Source organism: Bos javanicus, chromosome 22, assembly GCF_032452875.1.
Source record: "Bos javanicus breed banteng chromosome 22, ARS-OSU_banteng_1.0, whole genome shotgun sequence".
Taxonomy (NCBI): Eukaryota; Metazoa; Chordata; class Mammalia; order Artiodactyla; family Bovidae; genus Bos; species Bos javanicus.
Genome location: NC_083889.1, coordinates 11652391 through 11676280, shown reverse-complemented (window position 1 = coordinate 11676280; position 23890 = coordinate 11652391). Strand labels below are relative to the sequence as shown.

Here is a 23890-nt window from a genome sequence, read left to right as displayed (position 1 = left end):
AAAAAATCAGAGTGCATTCCACATAATATAATTAAGAACTGTTTTATGAAAACATGTCAGTTACATTAATATATATATATAATATATATTTTATCAACATATTTATAACATTATTAGATAATATGCTATCCTTTGCTGATTTTGAACCCCTGATCAGCAGGGTCTCCATCTCTGCCTCTTCAAAGTCTTCCCAGCCCAGGTGGCCCAGGACACAAACATCTCCACAAAGGCCTTCATCTTCATAACTGGGAGTTCGCTTCTACCTTGTACTTCAACATAGTATTCAAACTTTTCCGAGGCATTGTCACACTCTGCCTTGTACAGCAGACAAGAACCTTAACTCTTCAACCAGATTGTGAGCTTTATGATAGAAGAAAAGACATTTTAAGCCTCTTAATGGTCCCCTCAGATGTTTGTCCAATGAATCTAGTCCAAGCATTTATCAGAGGACAGAAAAATCTCAATCATCTGCATTCTATGCCTTTCCTAGAGTCTGTGAGTAAAATCTCTGGAGAAAACAAATGTAGTACTATCTGACAGCTGGTTTTGTGATCACACTTTTTGCAAAGGTTGTCTGAGAAGAAAACATTTTGACAAGAGAAAGGAGTAATATACTGCCTTCTCACTAGTAACTGTCACACACAATACACACCTGTAATTGGTTTACATCAGTACTCTCTGGAGAACCCAGAGCATCCTTTCTGCATTATAATGAAGACAGTTTTGAAAAAAACCTTACAATCACAACATCAAAAGTTGAGTATGCTGAGCTGATAATTTTTTTAAAAGATAAATTGAAGGCCTTTGTATCTTTTAGATACAGAGCCACTGGCACTTAGATCTCAAGTCCTAACACTACCACAAATACCACAAATCAGGCATTCTTTTATATTTCTGATGCTTGTTCAGGGTTGATTGGAATCCTACCTGCATATGCACCAATTATTTAAAGAAAGCCAATTATTCTAAAGTCACTTTAAATCACTTCCCCCCATCTTTATTATTTGTTGATTTGCAAATACTATATATGCAATGTAAAGATTTCTGGAATATGTAGACACATTTTATAAAGGTCTAACCAATTTCTTTCCTTTTACTAAGCTATATCAAATTTGCATTCCTCTAAAAGTAAGGCCTTAGTGTAATAACACAAATATTACTTTTAAGAATGTCAAATGATTTTTGAGAAGAGATGCTCTTTACACTTTTAAACTAAGATTTAATCATTTTATTAGTATTTTATGAAGTTAAAAAAAATAGTAGACTTGAGTCATAAAAACCTGATTTTTTAGTCCAGACTCTGTTGCTTATCATGATTTAATTCCCTCATCTACAGAGGAGAGCTACTACCTATCTCAGAGATGTTTATGAGGTTAAAGTACACTTTAACGCCTAGTACTGAAAAGGTGTTTGCTATTACCATCATATGAATGTAGTCAAGTTATTTAAACTTTGAGCCTTAGTTGCTTTAGTCATAAAGTAGTAAATAATAACACTTTCATTCTTCTTTATACCATCCTTATGGATTATGAAAAGTAACTGGCAAATGACAGGAATTCATATTGGACTTCTCAAATTCCAGTGTTAATATATGGATTAAAAATACTGTTTTTCTTTAATAAGAATTAGTTTACAATTTAGGCCTCTGTTATGATCACTGCAGTTCACATGTCCCAGTGGTGCTCTAAGGTCCTTGCTGGCAGCTGTAAACCCAAGTTCGCCACATAGTGTTTCAATCAGCATCTCCTTCCAAGTACATGTTCTCTCACCGAACAGCTCAAGATCACTCTAGCAACCCAGTTCTTCAGCTTCTGCATATACGTTACCAATTCCTGAAGAAATACATCTGCCTCATCTGCTGAAAGGTCGACATATAATTATATTATCTCTATATCAGAGTTACACTACAAATTAAACCCAATCTGGGACAATGGAAAAAAATTCTGGACTGACAAATCATCCCAGTCCTAGTTTCTGCCCTTTCTACTATAACTGTGCATGATCTTAGAGAAATTATTTAACAATTTAACTATATTAGTTCACATTTGAGTGGTGGTTTATGGTTTTCCAGTACTGTAACATTTGATCTTCAAGAAAAACCTCATGCAGTATACAAAGCAGAAGCAGATAGATATATTTCCATTTTAAGCCAAAGAAGTTGAGGATTTGAAAAATCAAATGATGTGGAAAAACTATCTTATTTCGCTTGCCAAATACTTACTACATACTACATACTTAAAACTACTCCAGGTGTCATGGAGTATAAAGAACTGCAAAACAATCCCTGTGTTGATGGTTCTTAACACCGCAGAAATCTCATACAGCTGTAGATTCTTGGGGCCCCCTCTCTTCTTCCTGACCTTAGGAGGAGCTAATGCTGCTGGGTCATTCTATCTCTTATCCTGCATCAATGGTCAGAATGTAGATTGGGCCCACGTTCCTAGAAGGCCAAAGCCCTTTAAAGGATGCTCCATTTGACCCAGGAATCACAACTGCATGATACTATTTTAAAGAGAGAAAGAAGTAAGCAAGCATTGTTTATAACAATAAAGAGGACACAAAAATCATTCAGTACCAGAGAACAGGTTAGATGAAATATTCAACAGAACACTACATACCTATTGAAAACTATATTCATATTTATAGACATAGAATTCTATGATAAATTTTTTAAAGACAAGAACAAGTATATGATATTCTCATCATAAAAATACAAAGATGACTAAAGGTGCACTTATAGCACATTTAGTGTCAACCTCAGAATGAGAGAATTGTAACTAATTTTCTTCCTCTCTAGTTACTTGGATTTTATGAATTTTACAATAAGCAATACTTATTAATGAAGAAATCACAAGTTTATTTTTAAAAAAGTAAAAAACTTCAAGTTATTTCCCACTCTAACATGAATATACAAGAAATATGAGAAGTGCATACCAGGAGTTCATCCATGCTAGTCTGACATTTCTCAAGGTTTATCCGTTTGATTGCCACTTTCTCCTTTTTAGGGGCACAATACGCTGCTTGGACCACAGCCGTTGCTCCACTCCCTAAAGATAAATAAATAAAATGAATAAATAAAAAGAGGCAGTGATTACAAGACATTTCTGACTCCTACACAATTTAAGGGCACACAATTTAAACAAAAGAATAATTCTTAACTTGTTCTTAATACTCAACAACAGATGCAGAGAAACACTCTGAAAAGTAGGGTGTCAGTAAAAGCAAAAGTCTTGACCATTCATAGAACTATCAATAAATACCAGCACACACACACCGAAATAAAAATCGTTAGACTTCTAGAAGTTCTAGAATATTACAGTATAGGCTCACATTTCCCTGCTCTTCTCTTCTAAATACAACTAAATATCGTAGAAATAATTCAACAGACAATCATAAAGATAATCTGAAACAGACAATCAGAGAGGTAGAAAGAAGTAGATGGACTGGCTAGGACCCTCAGGATGTGCAGAAAAGCATCATTGTGAGCTCCCTGGGTTTTTCTTTTATCTCCTACCTATCCACGAGTGGACACCAGAAGAGCTTGCCTCCCAGAACCACCAACCAGGATAGAAAGACAAATAAACAAACAAATGCGAAACATCCTTTCTGGACAAAGTACTGTGAAAGGGGAAGCTCAGTAGCAATCTAGAAGACAATTTCTCAAACCCCATCGGGACAACCCAGCCAGTCCACAGCATGAGCATCAGCAGCATCTGCACCCCACACCCAGAGAATGGTAGACCAGATTCACCAAAGGGACAACTAGTTCCCTGCCCCACACCTGGGGTGGCGGCTGGGGGGCTGGGGGAACTGAACAGACACCCACCGGTCAGTCCAGGTAACACCTGTAGAGATTAAACAGGAGTCCCTGCGGGGCTAGAAGAATAAAGCAGAGAACAGCACTGCCAGAACTCTGAAAACTCAAGTATCACAGGAATTACAGAGCTCACAAAAGTAGGCCAGGACTTACACACTAAACCCAAGCAGAGTAACTGCCTACTCAAATAGAAATTTTAAATAGGATCAGGAGTCTTCTAAAATTAATATCCTAAATGTCCAGAATATAATTTAAAAAAAGAAAATCACATTGTCTCAACAAGAGCCAGGAAAAACACACTTGAATGAGAAGACAATCACACTGATGCAAACACCAAAATGAATCACTAGTTGGAATTTCTGACAAGAATTTTAAAGTAGCCATCACAAAAATGCTTCAATAAACAGTTAAGAATTATCTGAAAACAAATTTTAAAAATGTAAAAATCTCAACAAAGAAAAAGAAGTTATATTTTTTTAAAGTATCAACTGGAAATTACATAACTGAAACATATAATTTCCAAAAAAAAAAAAACTTCCTGGAGAAGCTCAATAGAAAAATAAAGATAAAATAAGATAAATTTAGTGAACTTGAAGATAAAGTCAATAGTTTTACTCAATTTAAAACAGAGAGACTGAAAAAAAAAAGAACAGAGACTCAGGGAGAAATGGGATAATAGTAAAAACTCTAAAATCCCTGTGGTAGGTGGAATAATTAACCAACCCCCTCTCCAAAGATAACCACATTCTAATCCTTCAGACTAGTAAATGTTACCATAAATGGCAAAGTTCAGTTCAGTTCAGTCCCTCAGTCATGTCCGACTCTTTGCAACCCCATGAATCGCAGCACGTCAGGCCTCCCTGTCCATCACCAACTCCCGGAGTTCACTCAGACTCACGTTCATCGAGTCAGTGATGCCATCCAGCCATCTCATCCTCTGTCGTCCCCTTCTCCTCCTGCCCCCATCCCTCCCAGCATCAAGGTCTTTTCCAGTAAGTCAACTCTTCGCATGAGGTGGCCAAAGTACTGGAGTTTCAGCTTTAGCATCATTCCTTCCAAAGAAATCCCAGGGCTGATCTCCTTCAGAATGGACTGGTTGGATCGCCTTGCAGTCCAAGGGACTCTCAAGAGTCTTCTCCAACACCACAGTTCAAAAGCATCAATTCTTTGGCGCTCAGCTTTCTTCACAGTCCAACTCTCACATCCATACATGACTACTGGAAAAACCATAGCCTTGACTAGACGGACCTTTGTTGGCAAAGTAATGTCTCTGCTTTTGAATATGCTAGCTAGGTTGGTCATAACTTTCCTTCCAAGGAGTAAGCGTCTTTTAATTTCATGGCTGCAATCACCATCTGCAGTGATTTTGGAGCCCCGAAAAATAAAAGTCAGACACTGTTTCCACTGTTTCCCCATCTATTTCCCATGAAGTGATGGGACCAGATGCCATGATCTTCGTTTTCTGAATGTTGAGCTTTAAGCCAACTTTTTCACTCTCCTCTTTCACCTTCATCAAGAGGCTCTTTAGTTCCTCTTCACTTTCTGCCATAAGGGTGGTGTCATCTGCATATCTGAGGTTATTGAAATTTCTCCTGGCATAGAAAAAGGCTATGCTTTTTCCTTGACTCCAGCTTGTGCTTCTTCCAGCCCAGCGTTTCTCATGATGTATTCTGCATATAAGTTAAATAAGCAGGGTGACAATATACAGCCTTGACGTACTCCTTTTCCTATTTGGAACCAGTCTGTTGTTCCATGTCCAGTTCTAACTGTTGCTTCCTGACCTGCATATAGGTTTCTCAAGAGGCAGGTCAGGTGGTCTGATATTCCCATCTCTTGAAGAATTTTCCACAGTTTATTGTGATCCACACAGTCAAAGGCTTTGGCATAGTCAATAAAGCAGAAATAGATGTTTTTTCTGGAACTCTCTTGCTTTTTCCATGATCCAGCGGATGTTGGCAATTTGATCTCTGGTTCCTCTGCCTTTTCTAAATCCAGCTTGAACATCTGGAAGTTCACGGTTCATGTATTGCTGAAGCCTGGCTTGGAGAATTTTGAGCATGACTTTACTAGCGTGTGAGATGAGTGCAATTGTGCGGTAGTTTGAGCATTCTTTGACATTGCTTTTCTTTGGGATTGGAATGAAAACTGACCTTTTCCAGTCCTGTGGCCACTGCTGAGTTTTCCAAATTTGCTGGCATATTGAGTGTAGCACTTTCACAGCATCATCTTTCAGGATTTGAAAGAGCTCAACTGGAATTCCATCACCTCCACTAGCTTTGTTTGTAGTGATGCTTTCAAGGCCCACTTGACTTCACATTCCAGGATGTCTGGCTCTAGGTATAAATGGCAAAAAGACTTTGCAAATGTTATTAAAATAAGGGTGGAAAGATGATCCCAGATTATGTGGGTGAGCCCAATGTACTCACAAGGGTCTTTATAGAAGAGGCACAGGAGTGTCAAGTCAGAGAAGGTGAAGCAATGAAAGCAAAAGTAAGAGTAATGGGACCATAAGCCAAGGAGCAAGTACTGATACATGCAACAACATGCATGAACATTGAAAACACACTATGTGATATAAAGCAATCACAAAAAACCACATATTCTATGACTCTATATCTATGCAATATCCAGAATAGGCAAATCCCTAAATGCAGAAAACAGATTAGTGGTTACCAAAGGCTAGGATAAGAGGAGAATGGGAGGTTACTGCTTAATGAATACGATTTCTTTCTGGGGTGAGGAAAATGATCTGGAATAAGACAATGAAGATGGATGCAAAACACTGCAAATATACTAAAAAAGAAAAAAAACACTAAGTTTTACACTTAGAAATGGTTCAGTCAGTTCATTCGCTCAGTCATTTCCAACTCTCTGCGACCCTATTGGACTGCAGCACGTCAGGCTTCCCTGTCCATCACCAACCCCTGGAGCTTGCTCAAACTCATGTCCATCGAGCCAGTGATGCCATCCAACCATCTTATCTTCTGTCATTGCCTTCTCCTCCTGCCTTCAATCTTTCCCGAATTAAGGGTCCTTTCCAATGAGTCAGTTCTTCACATCAGGTGGCCAAAATATTGGCATTTCAGCTTCAACATCAGTCCTTCCAATGAACACCCAGGACTGATATCCTTTAGGATTGACTGGTTGGATCTCCTTACAGTCCAAGGGACTCTCGAGTCTTCTCCAACACTACAGTTCAAGGCATCAATTCTTCAGTACTCAGCTGTCTTTACAGTCCAGCTCTCACATCCATACAGGACTACTGGAAAAACCATCGCTTTGACTAGATGGACCTTTGTTGGCAAAGCAACGTCTCTGCTTTTTAATATGCTATCTAGGTTGGTCATAGCTTTTCTTCCAAGGTGCAAGCGTCTTTTAATTTCATGGCTGCAGTCACCATCTTCAGTGATTTTTGGAGCCCAAGAAAATAAAGTCTGTCATTGTTTCCACTGACCAGATGCAATGACCTTCGTTTTTCTGAATGCTGAGTTTTATGCCAGCTTTTTTACTCTCCTCTTTCACTTTCATCAAGAGGCTCTTTAGTTCTTCTTCACTTCCTCCCATAAGGGTAGTATCATCTGCATATCTGAGGTTATTGATATTGCTTATCTCCTGGCAATCTTGATTCCAGCTTGTGCTTCATCCAGCCCAGCATTTCGCATGATGTACTCTGCATATAAGTTAAATAAACAGGGTGACAATATACAGCCTTGACGTACTCCTTTCCCAATTTGGAAGCAGTTCATCGTTCCATGTTCGGTTCTAACTGTTGCTTCTTGACCTGCATACAGATTTGTGAGGACACAGGTCAGGTGGTCTGGGATTCCCATCTCTTGAAGAATTTTTCCAGAGTTTGTTGTGATCCACACAGTCAAAGGCTTTGGCGTAGTCAATAAAGCAGATGTAGACGTTTTCCTGGAACTCTCTTGCTTTTTCAATGATCCAATAGATGATGGCAATTTGATCTCTGGTTCCCCTGCCTTTTCTTTTTTTAAAAAATTAAGTTATTTATCTTAATTGGTCCCTTGCCTTTTCTAAATCCAGCTTGAACATCTGGAAGTTCACAGTTCAGGTACTGTTGAAACCTGGCTTGGAGAATTTTGAACATTACTTTGCCAGTGTGTGAGATGAGTGCAGTTGTGCAGTAGTTTGAACATTCTTTGGAACTAACTTTCTTTGGGACTGGAATTAAAAACTGACCTTTTCCAGTCCTGCGGCCACTGCTGAGTTCCAAATTTGCTGGCATATTGAGTGCAGCACTTTCACAGCATCGTCTTTTAGGATATGAAATAGCTCAACTTAAATTCCATCAGTTCCACTAGCTTTGTTCGTAGAGATGCTTTCTAAGGCCCACCTGACTTCTCATTCCAGGATGTCTGGCCATAGGTGAGTGATCACACCATCGTGGTTATCTGGGTCCTGATCTGTTTTGTATAGTTCTTCTGTGTATTCTTGCCACTTCTTAATATCTTCTACTTCTGTTAGGTCCATACCATTTCTGTCCTTTATTGTGCCCATCTTTGCATGAAATGTTCCCTTGGAATCTCTTATTTTCTTGAAGAGATCTCTAGTCTTTCCCATTCTGTTGTTTTCCTCTATTTCTTTGCACTGATCACAAGGAAGGCTTTCTTATCTCTCCTTGGTATTCTTTGGAACTCTGCATTCAGATGGGTTTATCCTTCCTGTTCTCCTTTTTTGAGTTTTGCTTCTCTTCTTTTCTCAGCTATTTGTAAGATCTCCTCAGACAACCATTTCGCCTTTTTGCATTTCTTTTTCTTGGGGACGGTCTTGATCACTGCCTCCTGTACAATGTCATGAACCTCCATCCATAGTTCTTCAGGCACTCTATCAGATCTAATCCCTTGAATCTATTTGTCACTTCCACTGTATAATCATAAGGGATTTGATTTAGGTCATATCTGAATTGTCTAGTGGTTTTCCCTACTTTCTTCAATTTAAGTCTGAATTTTGCAATAAGGAGCTCATGATCTGAGCCACAGTCAGCTCCAAGTCTTAATTCTGCTGACTGTATAGAGTTTCTCTATCTTTGGCTGCAAAGAATATAATCAATCTGATTTCAGTACTGACCATCTAGTGATGTCCATGTGTAGAGTCATCTCTTGTGTTGCTGGAAGAAAGTATTTGCAATGACCAGTGAGTTCCCTTGGAAAAACTCTGTTAGCCTTTACCCTGCTTTATTTTGTATTCCAAGGCCAATCTTGCCTGTTACTTCAGGTATCTCTTGACTTCCCACTTTTGCATTCCAGGCCCCTATGATGAAAAGGACTTTTTTTTTTGTTTGTTTGTTTTTGATGTTAGTTATAGAAGGTCTTGTAGGTCTTCATAGAACCATTCAACGTAATCTTCTTCAGCATTAGTGTTTGGGGGATACACTTGGATTATCGAGATATTGAATGGTTTGCCTCCGAAATGAACAGAGATCATTCTGTCATTTTTGAGACTGCACCCAAGTACTGCATTTCTGACTCTTTTGTTGACTCTGAGAGCTACTCCATTTCTTCTAAGGGATTCTTACCCACAGTAATAGATATAATGGTCATTTGAAGTAAAATGGTTAGTTTTATGTTATGTGACATATCTTGATCTCTTTTAAAAAGAACAACTACTAACAACTTTAACTCATAATTCAACAACTTAGAAAAAATAGAAGAAGCAGGAATATTTTCCAGCTCATTTAATGAAGCCAGTATTACAAACACCAAAAGTAAACAAAGACGTCACAAGAAAAAAAAAAAAAAACCTACAAATACCTTTCATGAATTTAGCTGCAAAATCCTTAACAAAATATCAGCTAATTGAATCCAGCAATTCAGCAATTCCAGAGCAGTATGTATTCCAGGTATGCTACTTTGGTGTAATATTAAAAACAAACAAAGCACACAGTGTAATACACTACATCAACAGGCTAAAGAAGAAAGGTCATAAGATCATATCAACTGATGCAAAAAACATTTTCTAAAGATCCAAAAGCATTCATGATTAAAAAAAAACTTTCAGTAAACAAGGATTAGAGGGGAATTTCTTCAACCTCATAAAGAACATCTACAGAAAAAAGTTACAGCTCACATCATACTGAAGAAAGACTGGCTTCCCTCTAAGATTGAGAAAAAGGCAAGGATGTTCATTCTTATCACTTTTATTCAATGTATCACTGGAAGTCCTAGACAACACAATAAAGCATGGAAAAGAAATAAAAGGTATCCAGATTAGATTGGGTTTCCCTGATGGCTCAGATGGTAAAGAATCTGCCTGCAATTCAGGACACCCAAGTTCAATCCCTGGGTCAGGAAGATCCCCTGGAGAAGGAAGTGACAACCCACTCTAGTATTCTTGCCCGGAGAATCCCATGGACAGAGGAGTCTGGAGAGTCCCAGTCCATGAGGTCACAAAGAGCTGGATATAACTGAGTGACTAACACTTTCACTTTCAGATGAGAAAAAAATAAATCTGTCCCTGTTTGTAGAGGTCGTGACTGTCCACATAAGAAAAGCTTCTTCAACTAATAAGAGAGCTTAGCAAGGTTGCAAGATAAAAGATCAACCCACAAAAATCAACTGCATTTCTAGATACTAACAATAAAGTAGAAACCAAAATCTTAAAACAGTATCATTTACAAGTTCCCCCAAAGTGAAATAAGAACAAAATCTATATGCCGAAAATCATAAAACACCAAACCAAACAAAAAAGACCTAAATAATTGGAGAGATACCATGTTCATGAATTAGAAAAATCAATGTAGTAAAGATGTCAGTACTCTCCTAATTGACTTCAAACAGGTTTAATGAAATTCCTATTAAAATCCTCACAAGGTATTTTGCACACATAGACAAGCTTATTCCAAGGGTTTTTTTTTTCCATTTTAAAATGTATATGAAAAAGGAAGGCCCTCAAATAACCAACAGAATAGTACAGAAGATGAATGAAGTTGAAGTATTCATACAACCCAATTTAAAGACATATTATATAGTTACAGTAATCAAGACAGTATGGTATAAGAAGAGGGACAGATACACAGACACACATACACGTCAGAACAGAGACCCAGAAACAGATTCACACAAATGCAACACAGTGATTTTTGACAAAGGTACAAAAGCAATTCAACAGAGATGGGATAACCTAACAGAATGGCTAAAGTAAAATTTCTTAGAATTTTTAATTAATTTATTTTTGGCTGTGCTGGATCTTCATTGCTGCTCAGGCTTTTCTCTAGTTGCGGTGAGTAAAGATTCCCTTCCAGGGGATCTTCCCAACCCAGGAATTGAACCAGGGTCCCCTGCATTGCAGGCAGATTCTTTACCGGAAGAGCTACCAGGGAAGTCCATATTGCACATAATAAAAGTAAATATTATCTATCAACTATACTTCAATAAAATTAAAATGCAAATATCATCTTGTAAAACTTTTATCTCAGTGTAAATACACACGCAAATATGTAAATGGTATCTGTTAGGAATGGTTTAGCCAAAGTGTGAAAGTTACTGTTCTAATGCCCTCAAATAAGCACTGGCCTAATATGAAGAATCATATAATGGAAAATAATTGTAAAACAATGTAAAACCATTTCCAATAAAGCATCCTGATTCCTAAGTCCATCCTCCGCACACCGTCCCCCAGGTCCCCACTCTTCCGCTCTTCTGTCCTCTTCGAGCTGGTTCTTTAACTGCTGCATTAGTGTACATTACATACCAGAACGGATCAAAGTGCAAAATCATGACTGAGCTTTCTTCTGAAATCCTTCAAACTGGGTAATGTTATCCCTTAAGACAGAAAAGGAGCTGCCCAAAGGCATGAGGGGAACTAAGAAAATTTAGTTCCAGTCTCTCTCCACTTAACTAGATCCTGAAATAAAGAGTAAGCAAAAATACGGATTTATTCCTACCTGTGAGGAAAAAATAAACCAAATGAACCAAATCAACTGCAGATATTTTTCCCCCCAAATTCTGACCAACCATCACTATAACAGATATGTATTATAAAGATTTTAAGTATTTTTTAGTAAGGGTTTACACAGCCACTAAGGAGCTAGTCCAGGCTGGTCATTCTGAAAGATGACTAAGGCGTTTTCACCTGAACCATGGAAAGCACAAGAATATACAATTTTGTAAACCTTTTTCTCAATTAGCCCTCTTGTCAGAGTCATAATGAAAATTAAAACTCCTTTACAGAAACACCTGTAAGGGCAGTCATTATGATAAAAATCATGTTTGTTCTCCATACAAAGATGGAAATAAAGTCGCTTTGCCATATGCTCTGAGTAATTATTCAAGCAGCCTGATGGTTTTACAATGAATCATCTCTTGTTTACTCTGGTGATTTCTATCTCAATGGATAGTAACCCCATCTTTCCGGATGCTCCTGCCAAAAAATCTTGGATACTTCTCACATCTAATCCAAAGGCATATCTCTAACTCCAAAATATATTATACCAGCATCTTATCGCTCCTCATCACCTCCATTACTACCTCTCTCCCCCAGATAACCTCCCCTTCCACCCCTATACCCTCACAAAACTATTTTCCACCTAGCAGCCTAGGTAATCCTTTTAAAACTTTATGTGAAGCAAAAGCCAGGACTTACTAGGCTTCATACCATCTGACAGCCAGGACCATCCATTCCTACCACTTTACTCTCCTGATCCTTCAGCCTTGTTCCCCTCTGCTCCAGCCACCCTTGTCTCCTTACTCCTTAGTCACAGAAGCATGCTCCTTCTCCAAGACCTTTGCTCCTGCTGTTCCCTCTGCTTGGAACAAACTTCCTGCAGATAACAACACACTCACTTCACCTCCTTCACGTCTTTCTGCAAATGTCACCTTCTCAGGAAGGCTTTCCTTGACCTACTTAAAACTCATCTCTATCCCCAGGGGTTCCCATCCCTTCCCCTACTTTTATTTGTTCTTCATCATCACCAGATTATAAAGTCCATAAAAGAAGGGATTTCTGTCTGCTTTGCTGCTGTTATCTCTAGCATCCAAAATAGTGTCTAACACACAAGAGGAAGTCAGTAAATATTTGGTGAATGGATTAGTCAATCGAGTAGTAGCATACATTTTCCAGAAAAAAAATCTGCTAATTTGAGGCAGAACAAACACAAAAATATCATAAAAATCATGCTCGTTCTCCACACAAAGATTTCATGGGCGTCACCTCATTATTACCGTCATAAGCACTGGTTAACATTTATTGAGCTCTTACCTTGTGTGCCAAATACTATGCTGAGCACTCTCTTCACTTGCTTTTTTTTTTCCATCTAATTCTCACAATAATTCCATGAGTTAGGCATTATTGATCTTACAAAGCAAGGCAAACAAAGGTAAGACAGGTCATTAATTACCGAGGGGCGCAGAAGGGCCTAGAAACCAGAACTACATGATGTTTCAATACCATGCTCTTAACTGGTAGGCAACTGTCTCTTCAGATTAAAGCTAACATTTATTAACTGATAATTATGTGTCAGGTTAAATTATTTACTTACAATGTCTTATTTATTTTAATTTGAAAAAACAAAAAACAAAAAAACACGAGGCCAACACTTTTAGTTGCCTATCCAGCATACAATTTTCCCTTCTTTAATAACAGAACTTTGACCTACTTTGTCTGAAGTAATAATGTGCTTGGATAAAAAGTGTCATTTCATTTGCAAATGGCCCAATGACACAGTTCTGTCCAATAAAATGGAAATGTAAGTCACTGAGTAAGGCTTCCAGGAAAGAAAGCCCTTTGAAAGGGAACCACCTGAGCTGTCACATGACTCTGTCCTTTCTCCGTATTCTTCTGGTCTGGAACACAAGCACAAGGCTAGGGGTGGAAGAACCATCTTGCAACTCTGAGAATGCAAGTCACGTGCTAAGTGAAGTGGAGTGAAAAACCAGGAGTCTGGGTGCCCCACAGCACGTAGGCTGCCACTTCAGTTTCCTTGTCATATAAAGGGGTCAAAAAAGTTTTTTACTAAGCCACTATATTTGTTTTCCATTACAGAGAGTCAAATGCAATCCCTATTTGATACAACCCTATGAGGTTGTTGGCCCAATGTGGCTTCCTGGAAAAATGTCTTCCAATCAGGGGAGAAAATACACTAACCATTAAACATCACTCTATCAGTAGAACATGTCTTTCACATTAACGGAGGAGCCAGGGGTGGGATCCTGCAATCTGTACTTGGTAACTGATACTTTAGACATCAGATGTGTAGCTAGTGAACAACTGATGACAATTTAAAAGGCGGGGAGGTAGTAGAGAATAAACGTAGTGGGATGCCTTTCACCGAAGTATCAAAAGTTGGTGAATCACAGCTTACTAAAAACAGATCTTAAAGAACAATTTTCTAAACCTAGGCTGAGGTAAACACTAAATATTTATTGAGGTTTTTCAAAATGCATGATAACAAAAGCAACAGGGCAAAGCCCTTGTCAGACTGATTTCCCACTTTGCCACTATATTGTACTGTGGGCAATACAGGGCCTTACACAGCTGTACTACCATGTCCAGAATAAATCCCCAAAGCGATCGAAACTTGAATGATATCTGGAAGTAAGAAGAAAAAGAAGCAGTGATGTTCCAATAAACATTACAACAGATTCAAAATACTACAAGGTTACAAGTGCTAGAAGATTTCAAATCATGAGGCATTTCACATTTTATGGCAGTACCAAAAAGTAGCAAATGGAAGAAGGAGAAAAAAACAAAGGGACAACCATCATCAGTATGGAGTAATAAATACGAGCTAAAAGCTTCCTATAAACAATTACACTTGTAATTCCATGACAAATGTACCATTATTCCCCTTTTACAGACAAAAACCAGAAACTAAAGACCAATAAATTGCCCAAGATCAGATAGGTAGCAAGAGGTAAAGCCAGGATTTGAATCCCAGGTCAGTCTAACCCCAAAGTCCATACTCTTCAGTTACTTCAACACCCAAGTACAGGAGAACACCTGGTGAGAAATCCTAATACAGCAGTAGAGACCAGGAAGGAGCGCAAAGACGCTGAAAAGATGAATGATTACTGTGAGACTAATACTACGTCTTTTACAAGTAATCATAGAACTTAAACCCTTGCCAAAACACGCTTAAGATAACAGAATTTTTTAAAAGGAAGTCCTTTGAATTCCCAACCTATTATTTTTTTTTATGTTCTAGGAAGGGAATTTTCTTTTCTCTATAGGATTTTGCTAGAAAATGAGAGAACAAAACAACACGAGAAACTAACCCCACAAATACAGTTCTAAGAAGCACATGTAAAAAAAATTATAGTTCAAATAAATATATGTTTTGATAAGAAAGGAGACACCATTATATTATTTCCTTAAAATACAATCTTTGAAAACAGATATTCAAAAGATTCCCTCAAGCCTTTTTTTCCAGACTTTCATCATTTGTTTCCTGAAAAAAAGAGAGTACAATCTGGAGAAATTACAAAAATTCATTTTGAAAACTACTTACAGCTTATTACAAAATACTGTATTTCAAACATTTCAGCATGGAAGCAAAGTTAGAATAACTGTACAGTGGTTTACTGAACCCTGCTGCTTGTACATCCTCCCTTTTGAGAAGATGAAGTGAGACATTGTGTGAAGAGTGGAGTGGAAGTACATTAGGAACTTCTAGAAACTTATTAACGAGAAAGAGAACACTTTAAAAATGACAAAACAGGATACGCAAAAGAGAATAAATCTAACTAAAAGGGTTATCTACAAAAAATCTGCTCCAGTATTTTTTTTCCCCCATTGTAAGGATATTTCCTTTAAGGTGGGAGGATGACCACCATTGTTCAGTTACTTCCAAAAATCAATCAAAATGCAGATGCAAGGACAAGAATCCTGGATTAGGCAATAGTTGGACACCAGTCCTGACTGTGCCCATAACTAGTTCTGACTCTGGACAAGCCATTTTACCTTTCTATGTCTGTGTCTTTGGGCTTCCCAGATGGCTCAGGGCCTGCCAACGCAGGAGATGCAGGTTCAATTCCTGCATCTCCTGCACTTATAGTATCTCTAAGTCTTCCAGTGTGGCTCATACTGTAACAAATCCGCCTGCAATGTGGGAGACCTGGGTTTGATCTCTGGGTTGGGAAGATGCCCTGGAGGAAGAAATGGCAACTCACTCCAGTATTCTTGCCTGGAGAACCCATGGACAGAGGAGCCTGGGGGGGCTACAGTCCCTGGGGTCACACGACTGAGTGACTGAGCATGCATGCACGCATCTTTATCTGTAAAACCTTACTTCATGCCTTACAAAAAACTTAAAACACACCAGAGGACTAAATTTAAGGGCTAAAACTGTAACACTTAGAAGAAAACATAAGAAAAAAATGTTTGTGATGTTGGGCTAGTTAAGATTTCTTAGATACAATATCAAAAGCACAATCAATAAAAGCAAAGATCAATAATCTCTATCAAAATTCAAAACTTTCATGCTTTAGCAGACACCATTAAGAAAATGCTAAAATTGAGGCAGCGGGGGGTTGGGGGGGAATGCTGTAATAAGGGAATTCCCTGGTGGTCCAGTGGTTAGGACTGGGCTCTTTCACTGCCATGGGCCACGTTCGATCTCTGGTCAGAGAACTAAGATCCAGCAAGTCCCGATTCCCTGCTGTCCCACCTTACCAAAGAAATGAAAAGACAGAGTAAATATTTGAAATTGTGTATCAGGTGAAGGACTCACATCCAGAATGAATAGACACCTAACAATCACACTCGCCTCTATAATTTAGTGAGAAGAGAACAACCCAGTGGACAACCCAAGCAGGAAAAAGATTGGAATAGACCTTTCACCAAAGAACAGATATGAAAAGCTAATAAATAAGCACATGAAAGGATGCTCTCCATCATTAGTCATTAGGGAAATGCAAAACAAAGCCACAATCAGATATACTTCACATCCACTAGGATGGCTTTAATCAAAAAGACAGACAACAAATGCTGGCAAAGATGCAGAGAAAACGGATCCTCATTCACGGCCGAAGGGAATGTAAAACGGCACAGTCACTTTGAAAAATTTGTTCCTTAAAAAGTTATACATATAATAAATCTACCATATGACCCAGCAATTCCACTCAAGAAAAATGTAACATGTTCACCTGAAGATTTGATACAAAATGCTCACAGCAATATTATTCAAAATAGGCAAAAGGCGGGAGCAATCCAGTGTCCATCAAATGGTCTCCAATAAAAAGGAGTAATGTACTAATACAGGCAGCAATATGGATGAACCTCAAAAAACATTACACCAAGTAAAAGAAACCAAACACAAAAGATCACATATTGTATGATCATATTTATGGGAAAATGTCCAGGAAAGACAAATCTATAGAGACAGAAAGTAGATTTGCAGTTGCCTTCGGCAGGGGGTGGAAACAGGGAGTGACTGCAAATGGACATGAGGCATCTTTTTGGAATGATGGAAATGTTCTAAAATTGGATTGTGGTGATGACTGAACAACTCTGTAAATTTATTAAAAAAAAAAAAAAACTATAGTACTGTACAGTTAAAACAGGTGGATTTTATGGTATATAAATTGTTTTTAAAAATGAAAAAATTTTATGCTATGTGAATGAACCAAAACACAAAACACTATATATTATACAATCCGATTTACATGACATGTCCAGAAAAGGCAAATCTATGGAGTTGGAAAGGTTTGCAATTGCCTGAAACTGGGGGTAGGAACAGGGATTAATTGTAAACAGGCACGAGGGATCTCATTGGGATGATGAAAATATTCTAAAACTGTATTATACTGATTGGTGCACAATACATTCACTAAAATCATTTAATTTACACTTTAAAATGGGTTAATTTTATACTGTAAAAAATGGGTGAAATTACATCTCAGAGTAAAGTTGTTTTAAAAGTAAAGTGGTCAAATCACATGAGAGTTCTCAACTTTTGGAGTGAGATGATGACTAACACTATCCCAGAGGGCTGAGCCTCCCTTTCGCTCACTCACAGACACCCTATTGGTCTGAGAATAGCAAATCAACAAGTTTCTAAAGCTCTAGCGCCTTGTGCCACCTTATTACCAAAAGCATTAACAACCACAATGCTACTCGCCACCCTAGAAAGATGTACACCTTACCGGAAAGGTAAAGAAAAATTCCTCTTCTAAAATGACAGAGACCCCTTTTCCTTGCCTTTTTAGACATCATTTTGGAATCTCCCACTTAATCCCTTTTTTCAATATGAAACTCTGATGGAGGTACTCATAAACAGTCTTTAGAATGAACCAGTACACATCAAAGATACGGCACATAGTAAGGACCAGATCCATGAAGAGGCTTAAGGATAAAGACTGGATGTCTTCACATAAATCTTACCCCAGATTTGTTTTGATACAAGAAGCAAGTGGGAAAAAAAAAAAAAGAAATGTGACAAAGTTTCTCTAAACACTGGCACAATGCAACACTCACTCACTCCCCCCAACCCCCAAGACAGCTTTTCAGGAGTTTTCAGCCACTCTTTGTTATAAAACTAATTTCGGACAGGATGCTGATCTAGCAAAGCAGACAATCTTCTTCCTCCAATACACAGGGGTCTGCTGATGTCCGTTGGCTCGAGCTTCTGCTTAGCTAAACCCACTCCCTTTTGATTTCTAAGATCACTAGATTATTGTTGTCCAACAAATACTCCCCTTATCCCCAGTCCCCACCCTCCCCCAATCACTGTGCCTCTCTGATAATTACTATTCATGTTTGTGCAAGCTTTGATCTCTGCCAGCTGGTATTCCCAGACCCCCTTCAAATCCATTCCACACACAACAGCCAGATTCATTGGATCATATCATGTCTCTGTTTGAAGCCCTCCAAAAACACTTAAAATTTCAAAACACTCACCTTGGCTGAGAAGGTCCCTAAAATCTGGCTCCTCTCTTACTTTCTAACCTTACCAGTCTTCTTTCGGGTCCTAAAACACATCAAGCTTTTTCCCTTCTCTGGGGCCTTTGCATTTCCTCATTTCTCAGTAAAGAACAATCTTCCCTTGGCCCTCAAGACTCTTTGTCATCCTTCAGAGCTCACCTTACATGTCGACAGCTCAGAAAAAGCATCTCCCTTGAAATGGCCCCAACTAGGTCTCCACGTTATTCTCTCTCAGAACATCTTGCTTGTTTCCTTGCTAGCACCTGCCAAAACCTGTAATTCTTTTTATTTGCCTACTTATGTCTACCTCCCTGGCTGGCAAGTCAATTCCAAGCAGTCGTAAGTTGGTCTACGTCGCTCAGTGCCGTACCTGCAGCTTTATCCGGAGAGGCTCCCCAGTTCCACCCGAGCAATGCCTGGCACTTCGTGGGGGTTCTCACGCGGATGCAGGACTGAACAGAAGCACCCTAACCTACCACCCCACAAATAGATAACCAAGCCCGCAACTGCAATACCCCATTCCTCGCAAAGCCTTAAAGGCCTGTCCCACATCTTCACTTTTCTTTTTTCTCTCAGACACATCTGTCGCCACACAAATCTCTGACGAGCCTCTCAGACCCCACCCCACCTCGCCGCACAGGCGCGCCTCTCAAAATCCCCTCCACGCCTTGCAGGAGCTGCACAAACCCCGAGCCTCACCCACGCGCCCTACCAACCCCAAGGCCACTCGAGCGCCCACGAATATCTGGGAGTCCTGCGCTCCCCGAGCTCCCGCAGGAGCCCACGTTCCGGCGCGTCACCCGCCGCCCAGCGCGGCGCCTCCCTCCTCCGCGGCGCCAGCTCTCACCTATCACCTCCTGCAGCTCGTAATCGTCCCTGTTGATGGACCAGGGCAGGGCACTGGAGTCCTCGGTCATGACGGCGGCACGACACTCGGTCTTCCCGCAAACTCACTGACCTCTCTCTTCTCCTGGCCGCACCTCTCCCCACCCCCAACCGCTGCCGCCGCGCCCCCACCAACCGCCTCGCGAACAGCCACGGGTCGGACGGCGCCTGGCGCTGGGTGGCCGCGCGGCAGAGCGGTGGGGGGCTCGAAGCACCCGCGAACCTCGCCTCTTTGCTACTCTGCGGCCGGCACTCCCCTCCCCGGCCCAGGTCCCGGCTTCGGCCTCCACGGCAGCAGCGACAAGAGCTTCGCCTGGGCCCAGCCCCTCTGTCCCGCCCTCCACCTCAGCCCCACGCACTGGCCAAACTTTCCCTTCTCCCTCCACCTGCCGACACGCAGCGCGCTGACGTCACCGCGTCGGGCATGCCCCCCACCTCGGCCCCGCCTCCAGCTGCCATTTCAAGTGTGGCTGGATAAGCAGCGAGCAAGAAGGAAGCCCGAAGAAGACGAATTTGATGGTAGAAGGGAAGAAATACTTTGAAAGGAGTTCAGCAAGGGCATAGGAAAGCCAGAAAAGAGCCGAAAGTAGCAGAGGTAGTAGCCACACTAAATATGGCGACCAAAGGGCAGCCTAGTGGAGGGGGCGGAGCCACTTCTGGCGGCGAGGGCACGTTGTCGTCTCCGTCGTCGCATTCATTGGCTTATTTGAGAAGGAATCAGAACGGCAGTAAGTGGGTGTGGACGTCAGTCATAAGTTAGTCCCGCCTCCACGCGCTGGGCGCGCTGCTCCGCGACAAGGCTCCGGTCCTGCAAGATCACGGTTACGCTACTCGCTTTGCACCGTTCTCCCAAGTGACGTCGCCACGTAACCGTCACACCCTCGAGACGTGCAAACGGCCCCGCAGGGTGTGGAGAAACCCGAGGGAGCAGCTGGGTGGGGTAGCCTTGGGGTATGGACGACTGCCAACTGGAATAAAAGGTCTCGGTCCACGGGACAGAGTGGAACCGGAAGCTCGCCCCGTGACGACATCTTTTTTCTAGGCGGAAGTTATTTCTACAGTCCACGGCTCGGCCTTCCCTGTAACCTTACTGGACAGAGAAGGTGTTCTATCCATTCTCAGCTTTGGAGCTCAAATGATCACCTGTCTCGGGGCCTTGGAACGTTGCAGTTTTTTCCCTGAGGCAACTGGGGCCAGTAAGCTAGTGCTGTATGGCCCAGCAGATCTGAGATTATGTCAAAGCCTTGGCTTTTGTGTGACGTCATTGAACTTCAGTTTTTCTCAGATTGTCCACTTAGGTCCTTTGGGGAAGTCAGTAAGATGAAACTGGAAGCCTTTGGTAAAATGCAGTGAAGAGTAGCCACGTGGATTGGGCTAGGTTTGAAAGTCTTCTCAGTTGGATGTCTTTCAGATCAATAGTAGTCATTATGAAAGACATCTTTACCCAAGACCAAGTTAGCACGTTTCCACATTCTTGGTGGGATTAGAGAATGTTTCGGGAGGGGATCCTGCAAAGTTAATATGATATAAAACAGGTGTAAATTGAGAGGCTAGAATATCCCAGTCACAAAGAAGTGCCAGAGTTTCCAAGTTTGAAAGCATAGCACAGGCATTCCTGTAAAGATTGGTTTCAGCCGTTGACTACTGACCCCTTTATTGCCGTGTATTGCGTTTTTCTTTTTGCAGAGAGGATGGGAATGAAAGAAGAGAGTGAAAAAGTTGGCTTAAAGCTCAACATTCAGAAAACTAGTATTGTGGCATCTGGTCCCATCGCTTCATGGGAAATAGATGGGGAAACAGTGGAAACAGTGTCAGACTTTATTTTTGGGGGCTCCAAAATCACTGCAGATGGTTATTGCAGCCATGAAATTAAGACGCTTACTCCTTGGAAGGAAAGTTATGACCAACCTAGATAGTATACTGAAAAGCAGAGACATTACTTTGCCAACAAAGGTCCGTCTAGTCAAGGCTATGGTTTTTCCAGTAGTCATGTATGGATGTGAAAGTTGGACTGTGAAGAAAGCTAAGCACCGAAGAATTGATGCTTTTGAACTGTGGTGTTGGAGAAGACTCTTGAGAGTCCCTTGGACTGCAAGGAGATCCAACCAGTCCATCCTAAAGGAGATCGTCCTGGGTGTTCATTGGAAGGACTGATGGTGAAGCTGAAACTCCAGTACTTTGGCCACCTCATGCGAAGAGTTGACTCACTGGAAAAGACCCGGGTGCTGGGAGGGATTGGGGGCAGGAGGAGAAGGGGACGACAGAGGATGAGATGGCTGGATGGCATCACTGACTTGATGGACATGAGTTTGAGTGAACTCCGGCAGTTGGTGATGGACAGGGAGGCCTGGTGTGCTGTGATTAATGGGGTCGCAAAGAGTCAGACCTGACTGAGCGACTGAACTGAACTGAATTGAAGGACGGGGATCAGATCTATCAAGAGCTAAATATGATGATAAGGATTAGAGAACTCAAGATTTGTCCAATAGAAAGACCCATAAACCAGAGATTCTTAACTTGGATTTATTGGCCTTGTGGACCATGAACAGCCTTCAGAAGGTTTGTGGGGGTTTTGTGTTTTTTTCACGCCTTTAACTTGTATGCAGAATAATATATACTTCAGGGAGAAATTTGACCACCTATTTGCCTTCTCATTTTCCCCAGTGAAAAGGAGCTACTGACTTAAAAGTGAAAATCCAACGTTTATTGACCCACATTCTTGTTGATCAGGGTACTATACATTTGTTGATGGGTTGTTCTCTACTTCTTCCAAAGTAGAAAGCTTGATGGTTTAGTTGAGCCAGAACCTGCTCTGCAGATCTGTTCGTTTTATTTCCTCTATCTCCTGGGCTTTCTCCATGTGGCCTGTTGTTAAGATCTCATGTTTTTAATGAGCAAGGAATTGGTGGCTGTTGGAGGCCAGAATCTCAGCTTATGAAGTACATTCTGTGTGGGAACACTTATCATAAGTACTGGGTGTATAGTGGTGAACAAGGTGACTTAGTTCCTGTTTTCATGGAGTATAGTCTAGTAGAGAAACAGCAATGTGTGCTATGTGCTCAGTCACTCAGTCTTGTCTGTGACCCAGTGGACTGTAGCCCATCAGGCCCTCTGTTCATGGGATTTCCCTGGCAAGAATATTGAAGTGGGTTGCCATTTCCTCCTCCAGGGGATCTTTCCCACCTGGGGATTGAACCCACATCTCCTGCATTGGCAGGCGGATTCTTTACCACTGAGCCACCAGGGAAGCCCTGTAGACAGCATCAAGTACAGTGTGTAAAATCAGAAAATGAAAATCACTGTCTGGGCTGAGAAGCTGGGAGAGAAATTATGTTCATACTTCCTCTTCTTTCTCTGTTGCCTTTAAGCAGCTTACCTGCATTGTGCTTTGCTTTTAGCACCTGCAGGGTAGAGGAAAAAGGACTAATTTCAAGACTAGTGATGCCCTGAAGTGGTAATTACAGCTTTAATCAAGTTTTACAGACTTCTTAAATGAGAGAGAGTTGAAATCTATAAATGAATGTATACCGTATGTGAAAAACCCGAATGTAAAGAAAAGCACAAATTTAGGTCTCCTAAGTTGATTTTCTCAGCAGTTCCATGTCAGTGCCAGGACCAACTATTAAAGTCCTGTAGTCTTTCTCTCCGCCTTACCCCTCTCCATTATCACACCTCACATGTAGTATAAAGTCATCTCTTGTGAGAGGGCGTTTCACCCATTCCTCCCATGGAAGTGCTTCCCACCTCTGCACTTGGAATGGTGCCTGCACAGACACAAATTCAGGCATGGTGTTGATTAAATCAATGGAGTTCGTGAGTAGGGAAGACATGCACAAGCTAGGAGTCTGGCACATGGGGAGAATCTGACATCTTGGCAAATCCAGGAAAGGGGCCAAGGGCACACATACTGGACTGTGGTGACAGAGTTTCAGAGCGTGGGAAAAAATAGGTAAGTAAGACGTTATTGTGGGGGAGGGGAATCAGTCGGCCCATGCAGAAAGTAGAGTCTCAACATCAAACTGAATTCTGAGCCAGAGAGTAACTTCACGTTTGCCCAGGCTGGCACCATGCCAACTTATGAACTCAAGCTGCATTCAGCAAAAGATGGGAAGTAGTTGACTGAGCTGGAGCAGGTTCCTAGGTACTTACTACTTTTGTAACATGATCTCTTAAAGGTGGAGTATGTCCAGACGCCTTCATTAGAATGTTTATTGTAGTGTTATTGTAATAGGAAGAAACTGGAAACAAACTTGAATGAAGATATCTATTGATAGAGTAATAGTAATTGCTTGTGTATATTATGTGAAGAGC

At 40.8% G+C, this 23890-nt stretch overlaps 1 protein-coding gene across 3 annotated transcripts in view; it reads right to left on the bottom strand.

Moving 5' to 3' along the window:
• OXSR1 (oxidative stress responsive kinase 1) overlaps positions 1-20661 on the bottom strand; it is an 88072-nt gene extending 67411 nt beyond the window's left edge. The window contains exons 1-2 of one of the 3 annotated variants that reach the window (XM_061395940.1): positions 19542-20661; positions 2935-3047 (exon numbers count right to left, since the gene is read on the bottom strand). In XM_061395940.1, coding sequence (XP_061251924.1) covers positions 2935-3047; positions 19542-19611 — 183 coding nt within the window. In that variant the 5' untranslated portion in view covers positions 19612-20661. Of the gene's footprint in view, positions 1-2934; positions 3048-19064; positions 19369-19541 lie in introns of those variants that run through there. The other 2 variants (XM_061395941.1, XM_061395942.1) reach the window with 2 other exon arrangements.
• Positions 20662-23890: the final 3229 nt, after the last annotated feature.